Source organism: Myxocyprinus asiaticus, chromosome 37 (genome assembly GCF_019703515.2).
Source record: "Myxocyprinus asiaticus isolate MX2 ecotype Aquarium Trade chromosome 37, UBuf_Myxa_2, whole genome shotgun sequence".
In the NCBI taxonomy this organism is placed as follows: Eukaryota; Metazoa; Chordata; class Actinopteri; order Cypriniformes; family Catostomidae; genus Myxocyprinus; species Myxocyprinus asiaticus.
In genome coordinates this window covers 903,832-924,465 of record NC_059380.1, presented here as the reverse complement: position 1 = coordinate 924,465, position 20,634 = coordinate 903,832, and the positions used below count along the sequence as shown (strand labels likewise).

General features: G+C 38.7%; 1 protein-coding gene across 3 annotated transcripts in view; it reads left to right on the top strand.

The window, feature by feature from the left end:
- LOC127428083 (thrombospondin type-1 domain-containing protein 7B-like) overlaps positions 1-20,634 on the top strand; it is an 82,239-nt gene that overhangs the window by 31,896 nt on the left and 29,709 nt on the right. For all 3 annotated transcript variants that reach the window (XR_007895023.1, XM_051676147.1, XM_051676148.1), the window contains exons 3-8: positions 4,372-5,212; positions 6,561-6,809; positions 6,989-7,149; positions 9,989-10,144; positions 11,587-11,787; positions 15,892-16,083. Coding sequence is in view for 2 of the 3 variants with exons in the window: in XM_051676147.1 (XP_051532107.1) it covers positions 4,372-5,212; positions 6,561-6,809; positions 6,989-7,149; positions 9,989-10,144; positions 11,587-11,787; positions 15,892-16,083 (1,800 nt within the window). In the remaining variant the exon portion in view is untranslated. The remainder of the gene's footprint in view (positions 1-4,371; positions 5,213-6,560; positions 6,810-6,988; positions 7,150-9,988; positions 10,145-11,586; positions 11,788-15,891; positions 16,084-20,634) is intronic.

The window sequence follows — 20,634 nt, the reverse complement described above, 5'->3', positions numbered from 1 at the left end:
TTTACCCTCCTTAGCAACCGAGCCAATTTGGTTGCTTAGGAGACCTGGCTAGAGTCACTCAGCACACCCTGGATTCCAACTCGCGACTCCAGGGGTGATAGAAAATTAAATAAAAATTAAGTGCCATTTATTGCCCTCAGAACATTACAATACTTTTGAAGTACAGTTACTAAAGGCTCAGCTGTACAGTCCAGTACTCTGTGCTCTCATTTACAGGCCTCCTAAATATAATAAGGGCTTCATTCAGGAATTTGCTGATATTTTATCTAGCATTGTGCCTACTACGGACAATCTTATCATTCTTGGTGATTTTAATATTCAGGTTTGCTGCCCTTCCAAACCTCTGGTTAGGGAGTTTGTTCAATTTATTGACTCATTTAATCTCACACAGCATGCTACTGGCTCTACACATGATCATGGTCATACACTTGATCTTGTTTTATCTTTTGGTCTTCCCATCTACAATGTTGAAATTTCTGAGTTTGTCTGTCTGATCATAATCCTGTTGTTTTTAATGTTGCACAACCAAGTCCGATTCCAAAATCACATTTACCTGGGTCATATTCACGTTCTATAACCTCTTCTACAGCCAGACATTTATCTGAGGCCTTCCCTGCTTCTCCTGTATTGTGCACTATGAAGCTACTTCATCCAAGTCTAGGCACAGAGGAGATGGTCACTCTTTTTAACAATACCTGTACTTGCATTTTAGACTCTGTTGCTCCTTTTAAAACTAGAAAACTTAAACTAAGGGCCCAGCCTTGGTTAAACAATAACTCATGTGCTCTCAGACAGGAATGTAGGAAAGCAGAGCGTAAATGGAAAAATGACAGACTACTAGTGTCCTATGAAATCCTTAAGAATTGCCTGTCTGCATACTAGCACTCTGTAAAAGATGCAGAAAACAAATATCTTTCTGATATAATCTCTAAAAATCCTCTTAATCCAAAACTTACTTTTAACATGATAAATACAGTGCTCACTCCTGCTGCCACCTCTTGTCTTGATGCTACAACTAAGACTTGTGTAGCATTTTTAGATTTCTTGGTAAGGTTGATGCTTTACGATCTTGCATTACCACTAGTAGTCATGACCCCTCTGAACCAGTCACTTGTTCTGTTTTGTTTGATCAGTCTAAACCTATATCTCTCACTGAGTTGATAGATATAGTCCAACAGATAAAGCCTACCACCTCTTCTGTTCATGTTATTCCTGATCGGCTCCTCAGAGAGGTGCTGGACACTGTTGGTTCTAGTGTGTTGAATATTATGAATAGCTCCTTATATAATGGCATTTTTCCATCAGCTTTAAGCAAGCGGTGATCCAGCCACTTCTTAAGAAGCCAAATTTGGATCCTTCTAACCTTCTAAACTGCCAAATTTATAAAAAAATCCTGGAGAAAATTGTTTTTTCTCAGCTGTCTTCATTCCTATCTGAAAACAACATTTTAGATACATTTCAGTCTGGTTTTAGAGCTCGTCACAGCACAGAGTCTGCACTATTCAAGATGGCGTATGATTTACTGCTCACTTTGGATACTGGTAGACCTGCAATTTTAATGTTGCTTGATCTTAGTGCTGCTTTCAATACAGTTGATCATACTATCCTCCTAGACCGTCTTAGGTGTGAAGTTAGGATTGGGAATTCTTACTCTCCTTCAGCATCTTTCACTTGTGGGGTACCTCAAGGTTCCATTTTAGGCCCGATTTTCTTTTCTTTATATATGCCTCCCCTGGGTAAAATATTTAGGAAATATAAGATTTTGTATTATTGTTATATCGATGATACACAGCTGTATGTACCACTTAGTTCTGATGATTCATATACTGACATTTTTAAATGCTTTGAGGATTTTAAATGCTGGACAGCAAGAAACTTTCTCCAGCTAAATGAGAGCAAGATTGAAATTGTTGTGTTTGGCCTCCCTAGTGCTGTCTCTGATATCACTAGCAATCTAGCGACCCTGTCATTAAATGTTCACCCCTTTTCTAAAACTTGGAAGTGATCTTTGACAAGGCTCTACATTTTTAAAAACAAATAATTGCTGTGGTGAAGGGCAGCTTTTTCAAACTCAGGTTGATTGCCAAATTAAAACCATTGCTCTCATTTAAGGACTTGGTGATAGTTATTCATGCCTTCATCTCGTCCAGACTTGACTGTTTTAATGCACTGTATATGGGTCTTAGTCATTCATCTCTGAATCGCTTGCAGTTACTCTGAATCGCTTGCAGTTGCTGACTGTTCTAGCATCTCTTCACTGGTTACCAGTCCAATACAGGATTCATTTTAAGATTTTGTTCTTTGTTTTTAAAGCTATTAATTGTTTAGCCCCATCTTATCTCTCAGAACTCCTTAGTCATCAACAATCCTCCAGGACTCTCAGATCCTCTGATAAACTTCTCCTGCATACACCACACTTGAAGTTTAAAGGGGATCATGCCTTCTCCATATTCGGCCCTAGACTATGGAATAACATACCTCTGGACATTAGCCCCGCACTTACGCTTCACATTTTTAAATCACATCTGAAGATGTTTCTATATTCTTTGGCTTTTTTATGAATGTATATTGTATTGTTTATTGTTTTTAATGTCAATCATGTTTTTTATTTCCCCTTAATTCATTGTTTTATTTGCCCATGTACAGCACTTTGGTATACACTTGCTGTTTTTAAATGTGCTCTATAAATAAATTGACCTTGACCTTGACCTACTGTTGATTTGAAAATCCCAGTCTCATACCCCACACCCGCTCCGACCGTCACAGCACACAAACATTTACACCTCCTGCAACCACCCTCCTCCCCCCTCCTACTACTCAACCAGCACTTAAGATCTGTGAAGAAGATTTGTGCCGGGTATTCCGGAAACAAAAGACAAGGAAAGCACAGGGCGTAGATGGTGTTTCACCCTCTTGTCTAAAATCTTGTACCAACCAGCTGGCCCCCATCTTCACACAGATCTTCAACACATCACTGGAACACTGTGAAGTTCCCTGCTGTTTCAAACGCTCCACCATCATCCCTGTCCCAAAGAAACCCAAAATCACAGGACTTAATGACTACAGACCCGTCGCTCTGACGTCTGTGGTCTTGAAGTCATTTGAGAGGCTGGTGTTGGCCCACTTGAAGAACATCACTGGACCCTTTCTAGATCCCCTTCAATTTGCTTATCGAGCAAACAGGTCTGTGGACGATGCAGTCAACATGGGATTGCATCATATCCTGCAACATCTGGACAGACCAGGGACATATGCAAGGATCCTTTTCGTGGACTTCAGTTCAGCTTTCAACACCATCATCTCAGCTATTCTCCAGACTAAATTAAACCAACTCTCTGTTCCCATCTCTATCTGTCAGTGGATCACCAGCTTTCTGACAGATAGGCAGCAGTCAGTGAGACTGGGAAAATTCACTTCCAGCACCTGTACAATCAGCACTGGTGCCCCCCAGGGATGTGTGCTCTCCCCACTACTCTTCTCCCTGTACAAAAATGACTGTCAATGACCCCTCTGTCAAGCTCCTGAAGTTTGCAGACGACACCACTGTCATCGGCCTCATCCAGGATGATGATAAGTTTGCATACAGAAGGGAGGTTGAACAGTGTAAGGGGGTTCAGTGGAAAGGAGGCGGCGAGAACCGGCTTGACAACTTAAATAATAGTTTAATAAACAATTTAAACAAAAACACACAACCATAAACACACACAGTACAGCTGCCTGTAATTCTCTCTCTCTCGAACTGTCGTCCCCGGCCGCCTTTATCCCTCGTGTGCCCCAACAGGCTGATTGGGAATCGGGCTTGCGTCATTCCAGCCCAGCCCTGCCCTCCTCGGCTCTACAAACAGCTGGCTGTCTTTTCCAGGAGAAAAGCTGGAAAAATCACTCTGGACCCCACCCACCCAGCCCACTACCTCTTTGAACTGTTGCCTTCTGGCCGGCGCTACAGAACACTGAGCACCAGAACCGTCAGGCACAAGAAATATTTTTCCCTCAGGCTATCCATCTCATGAACAGTTAAAACTGCCCCATTGAGCTATAATTATGTGCAATACACAGTTTAGTCTATTTATATTTATCCAACATATCCTACCTCTTCTGCCATACATTCCCTTGTACTGTCTGTATATAACAGATTTGTATTTGTACATACGTATATATACAGTATATATTTCTATATATATTTTCTATTTGCTTTTTATTTTTATTCTATTTTTTTTATTATATCTGTCTTGTTGTATTGTTTGTGCACTTGAAGCTTCTGTCACCAAGACAAATTCCTTGTAAGTATAAGCATACTTTTCAATAAAGCTTATTCTGATTCTGATAAGAACTCATTTGTTTGTGTCTCTCTATCTCTTTCTTTTCCTGTAGGTGTATGGGGTGAATGCGTGGCCAGTGACTGTGGTTCAATCGGGCTCCAGAGTCGATTGATATGGTGTATCCACTCTGAAGGCTGGAGCACACATCAGTCCAATTGCTTTCCATCTGAGCGGCCTGCACAGCAGCAAGCATGTGTGAAGATGTGCGAGTGGCAGAAGAATCTGTTTGAATGGCGCTCGTCTCCTTGGGGTCCCTGCAGCCCGACTCCTCTGCCTCCAGCCTATCGATGTGTGACCGCTCAGCGTGGAGTACAAAGCCGAGATGTGGCGTGCATGAAGCGTTCAAATGGCAGCGCGGTCAGGCCGCACGTGTGTGAAGCGTTTTCTCCACCACCGGAGCGAGAGCAGGCGTGTTTGTTGCCCTGCCCGATCGACTGCGTCGTCTCCACCTTTTCCCATTGGTCGGCCTGCAGTCGCACCTGTGGCTCGGCCCTCCATCAGCGCATCAGGCATGTGCTGGCCACGCCCCTTTATGGAGGAGCAGACTGTCCCAGCCTCACCCAGACACGCCCCTGTAACCATGACAACGCCCATCCCGCTCTCTGTCCCTCTGACCAGCAGGAGTACAGTTACAGTTTGTGGGTGGGGCCCTGGAGCTCTTGCAGACTTAAAGGGACAGCGCCTGTTGGAAAGACAACGATTGACTTTAGTTTTGGCCTTGACGGGAATAAAGCTTTGTACACGATCAAACGCCACACTGACAGTGTTCACCACAAAAATCACTATCACTATGATGACAAAATAGGCCACAAGGCACAGTGGGAAATCACCATTGGCTACCAAACACGGCAACTTCGGTGTACAAGGAGTGATGGGAAGAATGCCATGCTCAGGTGGGCCTCCATTCTGTGAATAAATTAATTATTTAATCCATCCGTCCACCAATCAGGTAGTGTTTTGTTTACAATGCTGTTTACAGCCGAGAACATACATTTATTTTTATTTTATGGACATCAACATCACTTTATTTGGTGTTACACACAAAAATAAAATAATATATATATATATATATATATATATATATATATATATATATATATATATATATACACACACACACACACACACACACACACACACACACACACACACACACACACATTTAAAATAATTTACACATTTCAATTTCAAAACAAAATTCCATCACATTGATTTGAGGAATGTTTAACAAAGTAAAATAAGTTTTATTAATTTAATTTATTTAAAAACCACAAAATGTTACTATGAAATTGAAATGCCTAAATCTTAAAATCTGAATTAACTTTATATCCCAACTGAGCTTGGTAAGTCTGATCTCATTAACAATGTTTCCCATTTGCACATCAAACTCATCCCAATAATTATCTTTGTTTGGATGGTGCTTTATAACTTATAGCTTCATAATGAGTAACTAAATTAGCATGTCTTTCATTCTATTTCATTGTTAATTTATGTAAAGATAAATGGTATTTAATCTCTATTTGTGGTCCACTAATTCAGTGTTCAATGTCAATTCAATGATCAGACGAGCCAGCTTTGCAATCAGTGCTTTGTTGTCTATGCAGCATGCATCAATAGTGCATGTGTTTATTTGAACCGTCGATTACATGCTGCACAGTAAATGAACATCATTTTCACATGAGATTACAAGATTTCCTTTGCAGTTTGCAAACTTTTCCACATTTGTATTGAGCCAGACTATACATTTTGAAGAAATTCAACACCCACGGATGAGCCCGTTTCTCCCACAGGATTTCAGAGTTTGCTTTGCCTCATTTTGTTTGCCAATGTATTCAGCGAGAATCACCTGCAATACTAAAGCCTTGGAGAGTTCTTAGACAGCTTGAAAAATATTATATTCTTCTTGTTCCTTTTTCGTCAAGCTAGCCAGAGGCTAAATGCTTGCCAACATCTTTTGAAGAGAAAGATGAAAACTTTTATTAGAGAAGGCAACAAACATGAAACCCTTTAAAACAAACTAAGCAATACTGTGAGTGTAATTTTTTCACATATAATCTTTGAACTTTTTATATTAGTTATATTTTGCTATAATCTGCTTGTTCAAAACAACTATACAGGAGAATTTGACAAGCAAAGCAATGCAGGTATTAGAAGAGAGACATGTTGCAGTAAACGAGTAGCAGATGCCCACAAAATATCGACTTTTTTACAGCACTACAATTCTCACCTTCTCATTTTCAGCCTTTGCGACCATGACAACAGCCCGGTAAACTTTCGGTCATGTGTGATGCCCAGAAACTGCACGGTGTCTGATTGGTCACCATGGAGTCCTTGCTCAAAGACCTGCCGAACATCTGGCCAATCACCTGGCTTCCGAAGCAGGAGCCGCGTCCTGCAGAGAACAGCCATTGGTGGAGGGGAGCCATGCCCCACCTTGCAGGAAAAAACAAGCTGTAATATTTTGGAAGATAAGCTGCCACTTTGCTCAAGGTGAGGAGGCTGTCTTGGTGGAATTCTTCATCCAGAGTTCCAAATGTTTTATTTTGAATGCATTAAGGTTGAGTGCGTTTCAAAATTAATTTGTTGATTTGAAAAAGATTCACTGAAAGAGGTGTTACTAAAGTAATTCATTAAGTAATCTTAATCATCTGAATTGGCTGGGAATTCAGGTATGAGTGGAGAGTGACTGACTGGAATCCATGTCAGGTGACCCCCCTTTTGAGTCAGCAGGACCATCGCCATAGCAATACTAGTGTCCTGTGCGGTGGTGGGATCCAGACCCGAGAAGCATATTGTGTCAGGATCCATGACAACACAGCTCCATCCCATAGTAAGACCACCGAGATGATGGATACAGTGAACTAATGTATGTTTCTCTTACAAGCAAGGAACATGCTATTAGCATGGTTTTTTTGGGTTTTTTTTTTTTTTGGACATGTACCATGGTAGGACCATATAAATAAATACCATTTTATATGAGTCTGTTAATCATTAAGTACCATGGTATTACCACCTAATACCATCTATGAGCCACTGTACCACCACAGTACTGTTTGTAAGAGTTCTGGTAATAATTATAAACAGAACTGAATGTGAATCAGATAACAAACAAGCATTAAAACAATGTTAAGTCAATGTTGATGCATCAATGTTAGTGGCACTGAATTAACTTTACAGTCTGATGTTGACTCTACATCACTTTTGCATCCTCAATATTGAAACAATATTGAAATTTCAACGAAAAATAAATGTCAAGTCATTGAATCAATGTAGAATCTGATTTGACTTCAATTTAACACTTGACATAAAATTTCAATTTAACAATTAAATTTCAATCTCAACCAAAATTAAGATTCGAATGAAAAAGCAACATTAAATCAACATCCTGCAGAGTGGACTGAGAATACATTTGCAGACAATAAAGATGTTCTATTATCCAAATGTAGGTACAGTTTTGCTGCTGTATCAAGTAATGATTTTAAGGGTGAGACTACACTTTAGAGCTGTATGCCAAAACCTAGTGAGCTAGACAGCACTTTAAGGCATCGTAGGCACGCTTCTGACGTGAAGTCTATTTTAAAAGATAGGCGGCAACATTATGCAACTTTCTAAGATACCTCGTTTTGGCCAACATCAAACTTTGTTAAAATCCACTGCAATCCAAGTCTCCTTTGCTCTTCACGAGTGGCGCACTGACTTGCTGCCTATGTAGTGTTCACTTATTAGTCACTTATGACCAGTATTGAGTGAGTTACTCAAAAAGTAATCCACTACAAATGACCGATTACTTCTCTACAATTGTTATCAGATTATTGACTTCACTGATTACTTCATCGGAAAAGTAATCACATTACTGATTACTTCTAAATTACTTTCTAAAAGCATTTTTCACTTAAAAGTTTTTCCACTCAACGTATTCAAAATAATGTCTATATTTCCTTGTTCATTATCGCACGCAAGCCTTACACTCAACATCACGCGTTTCTCCCTTACAGTGACTAGTTAGGGGGAGCACACCCTTTAGCTATCACAGAACAAGACAAAGAGACGTACATACGGGCCCTATTTTAAGAGACCTAGCTCTAAGTGCAGCACTATGCTTTTAAGTCGTAAGCGCAAAGCCAGTGGACATGGTCTTGAAGTTTGGCAAAATCACACGTGCAAAGCGCTAATGGGCTGGATCAAGTGCAATTTAATTCTTCTCTGGTTCTTCACCAGTTATTGCACCACCTGCATCCTATTATATAGTCCATTCCCTGTCAAACACCAGCGACAGCACATTCATAAGAAGTTGGTAGTGTAAATGGACTGTATGCAATTAATTAGAAGAATAGAATATGGACTTACGTTCTTTTGCGCACTAACTGCGTCTTTTTGAATATTTGTATGACAGTGACACGTTCCTTTTATACGTATGGAAAATGTAGTTCGGGATATGGATGTATGCTCCATTTAATTATAGAGAATGTAAGTATTATTAATCATATTGATCAAGTGACACACAAATCATGGCTTGTATTAGCAGTGAATGTATTGGAACCCACTTCACTTCTACCGGCTGATTTTTATTTAGAAAAATAAATACATGTATTGAAACACGATGTTTTTTTTTTTTACCAAAAATATTTCTAAATTCAAATTGCTCTTCAGACAAAATAAAAATATATTCAACATAACAAAGTGGTCAAAAAATCATACCAAATCCAAACATTTTACCCCCTCCAACTTCTTCCAACAGCCTCTTTTGCAGTGACATCAAAAATCACTCTATGACAACAGGTGGAAAAATACCAATTCATTGGTATTTTACACACACAAAAATGTATAACCCAAGAACTGTGCTGAAAGGTAATTAACTTAATTGAAAGGCAGTGACTGTAATCGGATTACAAGAATTTAAAATGTAATGCATTACACTACTTTTGTACTAAAAAGTAATTTGATCATAATAATTAATTACTTGTAATTAGATCACACCCAGCACTGCTTATGACACTCTGTCTTCAACATACACAAGCAGCGTGTCATGTCTAGTCAAAAGCAATGCGGCATTATACAACAATAACATTGCAATAATAATTATATAATAAGTACATTTTATACTATAAATAAAATGTATGCCAGTGGATTTACTTTGAAAGCCAATAAGATAGGAGACAGTCTTCTCGAGCTCACAGCTGATTGGTCCGTGCTATGTGCACGTCATTTAAAACATTCATTTCGACGCGTCCGGTGTAGACAGGATATGAGGTTCTCACTTATGTAGGCAGTAGACAGCAAGGTAACTCAATAATTAGCCATGTCACATTAAATAAACAAACATGAAAAACTCAAATGGGTCTTTTTTTTTTTTTTAATCATTGGCACACCCATTGAAAAAAGTTTCTTGGAAAGATTGCTTTCATTTTGATTTAATCCTTCATAGGATATTGAGACTCTCTGTAGAGCGCTAAGGGGGATTTAGTTTACTCATCGTTTCTGTTTTTTTTATTTAAATGGTAATCTGTGGCCACCCACTGAGAAGGCGGATTTTGAAATGCATTTATTTTTGAGCAAGCTTCTATTAGATGCTGTCGTACAGTTCTGGAAATATAAACAGTATAACTTTTTAGGACAGGCCGTTCTCTGTTTTTCTAGCTCTGTCTCTCAAACTGTATTTTTGTCATTAGTCAATAGGCCTGTTGGGAGGAACTTGTGCACGGCACCGTTACCGTCTTTGGCTCAGTCTTGCTTCGTCCCCTGCCGGAAGCATTGTCCCCTCACACCCTGGTCACCCTGGGGACCTTGTCTCCATGACAACTGCTTAGAACCTCAAGGGAGGAGAGGTGAGAGACTAAAACATCCCATAAAACCACATCACACTCATCCAAATCGAAATGTGACACACGCCCGCTGTCCTTGGTTTCCCCTCTCAGTAGTGTAACTGGGGGGCATGTTTGTGACCCTGAGCTGTGGTGCGGCCCACTCAGTGAAGTGTCAGCTGTATTCCTCTTTTATTTATGCTCATCCTGAAACCTCTCTTTATTCTGCTGTCTTGTCCTTTTCCCACATTCCATTTTTTTATATTTCTGCATGATATTTTGGGAGAGATACGCTGCTTATTTTGGCAGAATATGAAAACAGTATCTGCTGAGTGGCATTGAGTGTGAGTCATCAAATTAATGCATTCTACATGTTTTTTTTTTGTGTTTTTTTTTCCTGCGGATTCCTCTTGTTTAAATGTTACAATACCCCACAAAACAACTACACTATATACATTAAATTCTTAAGGCGTCTTTACATTGCCAAGTTAAAGGGATAGTTCACCTAAAAATTTTAATTGTGTCATCATTTACTCAACCTCATGTCGTTCCAAGTTCCGGACTTTATCACCTTAACCTGAACAGATCATTCATTAAGCATTTATCTTATTTATTTATTTATTTATTTTTTTTGCCATGAGACACAAAAAGAGTTTTAAAAATATGCCACAAAAAACAAACACACACACACACACACACACACACACACACACACACACACACACATACAGTAAGTACCATAAATGTAGTCCATTTTATTTGTTCGCTATAATCCAAATCTTTAGATAGTTTTGTGTGAGGAATAGACTCAAATGGACTTTTGGACTACTTTTGTACTGAATTTTGCAATTGTTATGAATAAATTATTGTAGTTACATTTTTCTGCCTGTTATACTTTTATATGGATAAGAAATGGTTATTATTAGGTTTAGGAGTAGGGTGGGATTAGCAGCTGTAAAATATGTATAAATTAATATATTGCAACAAAACACTTGTCCTGTTTATAGTGTTTATACGTAAATACGTAACATCTGCCTGTTACGTATTTTTATATGCTTAAAAAAATGTTCAGGGGTTGGGTTAAGGTATCTAAAATACTGTATCTATAAACCAGTAAAATGCACAAATATATTTATTTAGTTTAAATAGGCTATATATTACATTATTTATACAAATGCATTTATAATGGATTCGTGTGTTCTCAAATATATTTGCAATGGATTCGTAAATATATATATATTGTACATTTTAGCGTCTATCCAAACGTACAAAAGCCATTATATTAACGTACAAATAGGTATGTATAATAATAACGAGATCAGGCTGGACAGCCTCAGTCACCATTCACTTTCACTGTATGGAACCATGCACAACAACTGAGGCAATATTGTAACATCTCCTTTTGTGTTCGAGCACTTGAGCGGATCGCTGATGGTTATTCTGTATGTGTGATCACTGATTTTCAGGTTTCAGGATAAGAACTCGTTCAATTATTGAAGAGTCTTGGATGGAGTCTGACAGTTGCCCTCACATCACTGAAGCCATGATCTGTGACGACCCCATCTGTGCCCTGTGGCGAGTGACATCACAGGGGTCATGTGCCCCTCTCAATGGATCCTGTGGTCCTGGAACGCAGGAACAGACTGTGGAGTGTTTCTCTGTCACAGGTATATGGCTCACTCGAATAGTTCACTCAAAGATGAAAAGATTATTTACTCACCCTCATCATTCCAAACCTGTATGACTTTCTATTTTTCGTGAAACAAAAAAGGAGTTATTTTCCAAAATGCCCTGGCTGCTGTTTTCCATATAGCGGACAGGGGCAGTCGAGCTCCAAAACCATGAAAGTATCATAAAAGTGAATAATACAACTTGAACCCTATATTCCAAGTCACTCATGTCAATGACGATCGCGAGAGGACTATTGATGTTTGATGCACCATATTTGAATTTATTTGAATGCACGAGAACGAATGAGATTTAAGAGCTATGGTGTAAGGAAAGATTTTCAGTTAAATTTGGGTCGATTCCTCATACAAAGTTATCGTATCGGTTTTAGAATATAGTGCACAAGTCATGTGGACCACTGTCATGGTGCTTAAATTGTCATTTTTTAAGCTCTGTGTTTCAGGGGGAAAAAAGAAAAACATACATGTCTGGAATCTTCAATCTTAACTCCAACCTTCTAATTACATCCAACCTTTTGCTTACCTCAAAGCAAAGAGAGATCTGGTATTTTTACTCCCATAAGCAAACCGTCATTTCTTTTAATCTCCTCTCAGCTCTCTTCTCTCCCCCCGGTGGGCATGTGGGATGTCTATTAACTGCTTCTCATTGAGATGGATGTGAGATAAGACCAGACATCTTACAATGTCACAATATACACACACAAATGCACAGAGACATCAGTGTCAAGGAGACTGTCAAGTTCGCTGTCATGCTACTGTCCAAATGTCACTCAGCCTTGACACATGGCTTCACCTGTGTTGTCCATCAGCATTATTTGTCCACTGAGGTGGAACGCTGTTATGGACCATGCGCGACAGTTAAGATGTTCGCACCATCTCCAGGACGCGAGCGGGGTCCGAGTTGGGGTGGCAAGTGGGGTGGATAAGCTCATTTTTAGGGTGGTGGCTGCCACCCCGTGCCACCCTTCTGGCCCCGCCCTTGGCCTCATGGAATGTTCTTTACAAAAGCTAAATTCCTGGTTCAATGCAACTTAAGCTCAATCGACATTTGTGGCATAATATTGATTACCAAAAAATTGTGCGAAACTTGCCACAGTGGGTCGTTGCTAGGACATTGCTTTGGGGTTGCTAAGGTGCTCTGAGAGGGTTTTATATAGTTGCTAGGGTGTTCAAGTCTCTGTGATATTCTGGTCTCAAGATATGATTTGGGTCCCTCCTTCATTGCAAGTCTATGGGATTTTTTCAGCCATTCTTAGAAAAGTAATAGCATGGTCTGATGGTTAAGTTTCAGTTTCTGTGATCTGATTACAAGTCTGATACATCGCTGTTGAGTTCAACTGTCTGTAAACAGTTCTGCAGTTCTGGTCCACTATAACACACTTTTTCAGCACACTAGGTAGATAATCACTCTGGGAAATGGGTTCATTTTACGATACATATAGGTAAATAAAATCTCCCTGTCTGCCACTGTAGAAAGAAAATGAAATAAACCCTTATAAAACAACAGACAGGAAGGTGATTACAGGACTCATAAAAATACATATGAAGAGCAGTGCATCTTCACAAGAGATGGTTGCTTTCTAAATGTGCTCCATTCGCACATTTAGATCTTAGGCAAAGAATATGATTCTGAGAGATTGATATTTAGGGCTGAATATCAATTGAAGAAATTTGTCTCTTCCTGCATCTGAGATGTAATGTAAGAAATGAACTATTGCAGCACGATTGCTGATTCTCAGCAGAAAGTCTGTCTAGTGCTGTTAGGGATATTACTGTGCTTTTATGTGCTTTCTTTCATCTCACAAATAACCTAAAGAACATCTTCTACCAGCTGATTCTGTGCTTGTGCATCTGTAGTCCGTGTCTCTTCATTCTAATCTCACAAATAAAAAGGTCTTCTGCAGGATTGTTTTTGAACAATGATTGTTGTCAATGATTCCTGTTGGTTGATCGGTAACTAGGCTTGTCCTGTCACAGTTAGGTAATACAGAGACAGCAGGATAGATGCTATTATTCCTAAATACTAGAAAAAAGAATGATAATATGTGGGGGCAATTTTGTGCATAACCCAGGCAAGAAAGCAGGAGGAGTACACAGCAAGCATTGAATTCCTGCATTTGGACTTGAAAGAGAAAAAAATCCTGGCAACTGCTTGGATACAGTACATTGCAGAAAATAGGCCCTGTTTACATTAAAGATGGTCTTGGCAAGTTAAATGAGTTCAAGAACTGAATTCTCAGGAACAATACATTCACATTTATGCATTCGGCAGATGCTTTTATCCAAAGCGACTTACAGTGCCCTTATTACAGGGACAATCCCCCTGGAGCAACCTGGAGTTAAGTGCCTTGCTCAAGGACACAATGGTGGTGGCTGTGGGGATCGAACCAGCAACCGAACCAGATTACCAGTTATGTGCTTTAGCCCATTACGCCACCACCACTGATAAATAATAGAATAATTTTAAATATAAATATTTATGAATTAAAATAAATTATGATTAATAATCTCACTTTAACCCTGATGCACTGTTTCATCATTAAATCACGTTTCAGTTGTTTCCGGTCAAAAGTGACCGGAAACAATAAACGTGTAATTTTTTAAAAATGTTTATTATGTTATAAATGTGGTTTATGAGGACATTTCTAGTGTCCCCATAATTCAAATCGCTTAAAAAACATACTAAACGATGTTTTATTGAAAATGTAAAAATGCAGAAAGTTTTTTGTGAGGGTTAGGTTTAGGGGTAGGGTTAGGGTTAGGGGATAGAATCTATAGTTTGTACAGTATAAAAATCATTATGTCTATGGAGAGTCCTCATAATGATAGCTGCACCAACATGTGTGTGTGTGAGTGTGTGTGTGTGTGCATGTCTGTGTTTAGGGGTAGGGTTAGGGTTAGGGGATAGATCTATAGTTCGTACAGTATAAAATCATTATGTCTATGGAGAGTCCTCATAATGATAGCTAAACCAACATGTGTGTGTGTGTGTGTGTGTGTTTTGCACTCTTAATGTTTGGTAGTCTCACCCCTTCATGTTTGTGTGTGATTTTTCTGCTTTATGGCTGTTTTTTAGATTTTATATAATAAATAATGAAAAAGAAATCTCTGATTTTTAGTGTTTCCCATTCATTTCCTATGGCGGTCACTTTTGACCGGGAACAGTACAAGTGTAACTTTTTTTTTATTAATTTTTTTATCACAGACTGATCGAATCAACAACAATTTATTTGTGTGTTCAGATATCAAATGGACGTAAAGTCACTTTGTCTCGTACCCGTCAGATAAACGAAACCTGTTTTAATGAAGAAACAAAATTGATTTCGGTCAAAAATGACCAAACAGTGCATGAGGGTTAATAAAGATTTTAAGTTTTAACCAGCTAACCCAGCTAGGCACAGCAGCAAATAACGGACCATTTAATTGTTAGAGCCGGAGAGAGGATAAAAAAAAACAAAACTAAAATATTACTTTTTGTACACACAAAAAAACTTAACTAACTTGATAAGTGGACCTTAGTTGAAAAAATAAATAATAAAAAACTCTTTAACATGGATGTGCCCACATAGGATTGACTTCAGTGTGTTTTTACACATCAAACAAGCATTTATGAACACTACAGGGTTTTTTTCTAAACTGAACTGAGTGAGATTTACCAATGGTATTTTACCTCAGAGTTCATTAGCAGATAATTATTTTCAAGCGCTCTGTTAATTTAAAAAAATGCCGTAATGTTGCCCAATCATGGTCTTTGAGGAGAGAATAAAGCAATCAGAATGCTATTAGACTTCTTATTTGCATATTTTTCTTCTTTAATTAGAGAAAGCGTATTGTTGGGCGTGATTGTTAATGTTTTACAGCTCTGTAGTGTAAGATAAGAGGAAACGGAGAACAAGCCCTGATATTTATTTCAATGTTTTCATTTTGTTCCTTGGTGGTGAGTTGAATTGGATTGAGATGTTAATTGAATATGCTCATTTACTGGGGAACAAAATGACACTGTTCAAGAAGGAAAGCGATCAGGATAATATCTGATATCTTTGCATTCAGTCAAAATCTATTCCGGTTATCTTTGCCTTACAGGTGAGCCAGTGCCTAGTGAACGATGCCCAGGAGACCCTCCTCCAGCCCAGCAGCCGTGTGAGAGGCCCTGCGCCGGGGACTGTGTGCTGGCAGACTGGGGCTCCTGGTCTCCCTGTTCTCAGTCCTGCTCCAGTAAACACTCGGAGGGACACCAGAACCGCTCTCGGACAGTTCTGGCTCTTCCTGCAGCACGTGAGTTCACTCAGAGTAAAACTTTGATACCAACCTAAATTCAAGACTTAGAAACTGTACAGCACTTCACAATATAATGTTCTGTTGTGTCCATTTTAAATGCACGCTGGGTTTCTTTTCATGGTCTCATCCTGGTCTCACAGAATCATGTTATAACTATTTTTGCAAAATGAGTTTTACGTGCCTCGATCTACATATGGCTGTTGTTTTTTGGTGAAATGAACACTAGAAGCGCTACAACAACGAGTTTTATTGATTTTCACTCAAATCATGAGTAAAAAGCCAGATTAATACTTCATAAACACTTATTTTTCACTCTGTTCCTCATACAATGCTACACGTATCTTATGACATCGAAATACATTTACTTCAACGCATGATTTCAAAGAGGATGCATTTTAACACTTGCATTACATAATCAGACACACTTACAAGCTTATTTAGCCATAAATAAGTTAACTGATGGAGTGTTGGACATTGAACGTGGAAGACCCGGATTTGACACCAGTACTGGATGCATGCACATGTGAGCCAAAAGTGTCATAGAAGCACCACAGAATGATCTGGTTGCTTCAGCTATCTCACATTTTCTTTTATGACGCTTAGAGGCATTTGAATTGCGTTTAAAGCCTGCAAGCTGCGATATATATAAATAGAATTTGTAAAGGAAATAGTGCCATGTTTTCCCCAGTCATTAAGGCTGGGTATTGATACAGATTTCCCTATTCAAACAAATAAATGTATTCAATCAATAAATAAGATATTTAATATGTTATTATTGTTACATATTTATTGTTAAATTGCATAATTTGTCCTATTTACAAGTGTTTACATTGATTTGTTGAACACGCCCTAAAATGGGTACTGTCTCTTTAACAAAAAGCAACTTTAAATGAGCGCATGTAGTTGTTTTTGATCAACAACTGAGTGTAAGGAACAGAAAGGGTTTTAAAAGAAACATTAATTAATGACAAATGGGTTGCATGGATCTCGTCTTTGGACACACATTACACGGAACCACTTTAACTCTCAACACGCTGTGTAACATCTCGCTGCTGAACACTTCACGAGTAAACTACACAATTACTTCTGAGTGAAATATAAACATTTACCAGCCAGTTGCCAAATCAGCCTGATCGCTCTTAAAAATCGGAAAGTGTGTGCCGATTTTTCTTTAGCCGAAATCGGTATACGTTGACCGAATTTGAAAACACTGCCCCCAGAGGCTAAAGCGGTAATTGTTTCAGAGCATATAAACAAGTGTGACATCCTTTTATATCCAGGAGAGGTCGCCAGAAGCCAGTTGTGAAAAGAATTGTTCTCAGCTGAACAGGGTGTAAAACAGTGAAGAGAAATGTTTATTTTATTTAATCTACTCCCCAACCAAAACCCAAATCTATCCTTAAACATCAGTAGAGGCAAAATGCAATGTTAGGGATAAAAATGCAACCTTGTTATCATGCTCGTGATTGTTTATACCAATGTGATTACTTCCTCGTTTGAATGGGGATTGAACTGTGGTCTCCCATGCAACTGATGCAATGCGCTACCAGTCGTGCCACGAGGGAAAGTCATTGTTATTGAGCCGTTCCAAATATGTCCGATGGGAGATAGGGCATGTCAGTGAGTCGGCATACTGTTGCCGATCCTAGGGTACCGGAACTTTCGGAAAGAGCATGCCGACTTCCCGTGTGATCATGTTGTGCCAGACATATTCACTTTAATCACATAGCGTGAAATTTGGTTGCAAATTTGAAATTCAAATTCAAAAATTCGAAATTTGGTTCCTCTCATTGTAGTGGAGGGTTGCACAATGATTAAAAGATCGATCTTGGGATTTAAGAATCGATACCGAGATCATTCAAATGAAGATCGCGATGCATCGGAAAACAATATTTTTACCAGTCATGTCAACACTCACATTAATATGCATCTTAAAAAGAAGTTTTGTAAGCAGAAATCTTCGAGTATCTTATACACCCCACACTTCTAAATTCTGGGTTAAAAACAAGCCAAATTATGTTGTTTTTAGCCCAGCTGCTGTTTAAATTTGGAACACACGTTGGGCTAATCTAACCCAGCATGTTGGACTGTTAATTTTAACCCAGCAAAATGGGTTATTTATTCAACCCAATTGCTGGTTCATTTTTACAAGAATCATTTATCATCTTATCTCTTAAGTGGCTTAATGTTTTTAATATTAAAGCAATATCCGGTTGTTTCATGCATTAAAACTATTATAAAATATAACCACACTATAAGCAAATGTGTTAACATGGTACTTCTTTTATTTTGGAAAAATATTAATATGTGCAATAATAACATTTAATCTCATTTTGCAAAAGTTTTAATTAAGAGCTTGTAGAACAGTAAACATTTATAATTATTGTTAATTACATAAGGCGTTTTTGGTTTTCTCCCGTTTTCTCCACTTTTCTCTCCAATTTGGAATGCCCAATTCCCAGTGTGCTCTAAGTCCTCGTGGTGGCGTAGTGACTCGCCTCAATCCGGGTGGTGGAGGACGAATCTCAGTTGCCTCCGCGTCTGAGACCGTCAATCCGCGCATCTTATCACGTGGCTTGTTGAGCGCGTTACCGCGGAGACGTAGCGCGTGTGGTGGCTTCACGCTATTCTCCGCGGCATTCACGCACAACTCACCACGTGCCCCACCGAGAGCGAGAACCACATTATAGTGACCACAAGGAGGTTACCCCAACGTGACCCTACCCTCCCTAGCAACCGGGCCAATTTGGTTGCTTAGGAGACCTGGCTGGAGTCACTCAGCACGCCATGGATTCAGACTTGCGACTCCAGGTGTGATAGTCAGCCTCTTTACTTGTTGAGATACCCAGGCCCCCAGACTTCAGTTTCTTTCATTTAAACTGACCTCAAGCATCCCAGGATGTTCAACAACTGCTCTTTAATACATTCTGCAATGAATTTTTTTCTACTCTGAATGTTGAACATGTTTTCAGTGTTTACTGTGCGTGCACACCAATGCTTTTCACGTGTAGGTCACAGCTCCGCATGACGCTTGCGTTGAGCGGTGTGTTGGAACACGACAGGTAACTCAACTGATGGGCTGTTGCATTGAGGTGACGGGAGGGGTGCACTGTTTCAACCATCAATGAGGATGACCCAGCCACTAACCCAAAACTACCCAACACTGAGAAAATAACCCAATAAAATGACCCAGCAGGCATAGTCCTGCGTTCAGGTTGAAAAAATAACCCAACATTTTTAGAGTGCAATATAAAAAGATAGATACAACATAATAGAACATCATAATAGAGTAGAACTCTAACGAACATTTCATAATACTTAACAGATTGTCATTAGAAAATTAGGAAGTAGTTAACAGACCGAAATGTGCTGAATTTAATGTTTTGTATCATGCCCTGCACTACCTTTAGGAAGAGTCCATTCAGATAAATAAACAAGAGAAAACATGTTTGAAGAGATGTGTGAGGGATTTGTTGCCGAAAAACGAAGAGGTGGAAATATTTTCCCTTGATACAGCGGTTAATTTAACATCACCTCGTATCCTGGGGCTTCTTTAAGGTCCTGTTTTGAGATTCGTTCAGTTTCGTTATTCTCTGTGCCTCTTTTCTAAAACACTAGATTTACTCTGAGTTCTCAATTCCACATTTTAAAAAGATGTTTTATTAGTCTTTGTCCTGTCATGTTTCCTTTATGCTGGACCCATGAAGCTGTCTTTCCTTATCAATTAAACATCCTTCCTTTGTGACACTCATCAGGGACATGAGTGACCTCTGTGTGACCCCTCCAACACATGACCCTTTTGCATAAACATACGTACATGCACACACAGACTTATGTAACTAAAAGTATTATTATGTACATTACACAAACTATATATATATATAATGGGTATTTTTGAATATGCATATACAGTACAATACATTGATATGCTGAATATACGCAGCTAATGTGCTTGAGAGTTACACTGCACTTGTCATGAATTAATCATGAAATTACATCAATCTATAATGTCATATTCAATCAGTGTTCAGATGCGGTGTCTTTACATTATCAAGTCTGCATTTGCCAGACACTTTAATCTAAACACACCTATATGGTGTATTCAAGGTAAGCAGGGGTGATTTACTGGTCAAATCAATGTACATGTAGAAATACTGTATGTTAACTGGTAGAAGTGTTTGGGTTTCGTTCGTAACGTGGTTTGTAAAATGCCGCCATTCAGAATATAAATTGAAACTTAAAAAGAGAGAAGCATCATTTATTGTTTGGATTTAAAAACAATGCCGAGCAGATAACATAGATGAAATATTATTTTTTTAAGAATTAGTCATATTTATTTTATTTATGTATTTATTATTTTAATTTTTATGAAATGAATATATTGAAATATGTGTTTAATTGCAATGGACATGTCAGGTCTAACATTACTTGGACTGTTGTCGCGATACCAAAAGTTCAGCCGTCGGTTCCAGTACCAGTAAAATGTCACCATTCTCGATACCAATTATGATACCACAACAATAGTAGGTAATTTGCTATTAAACACAC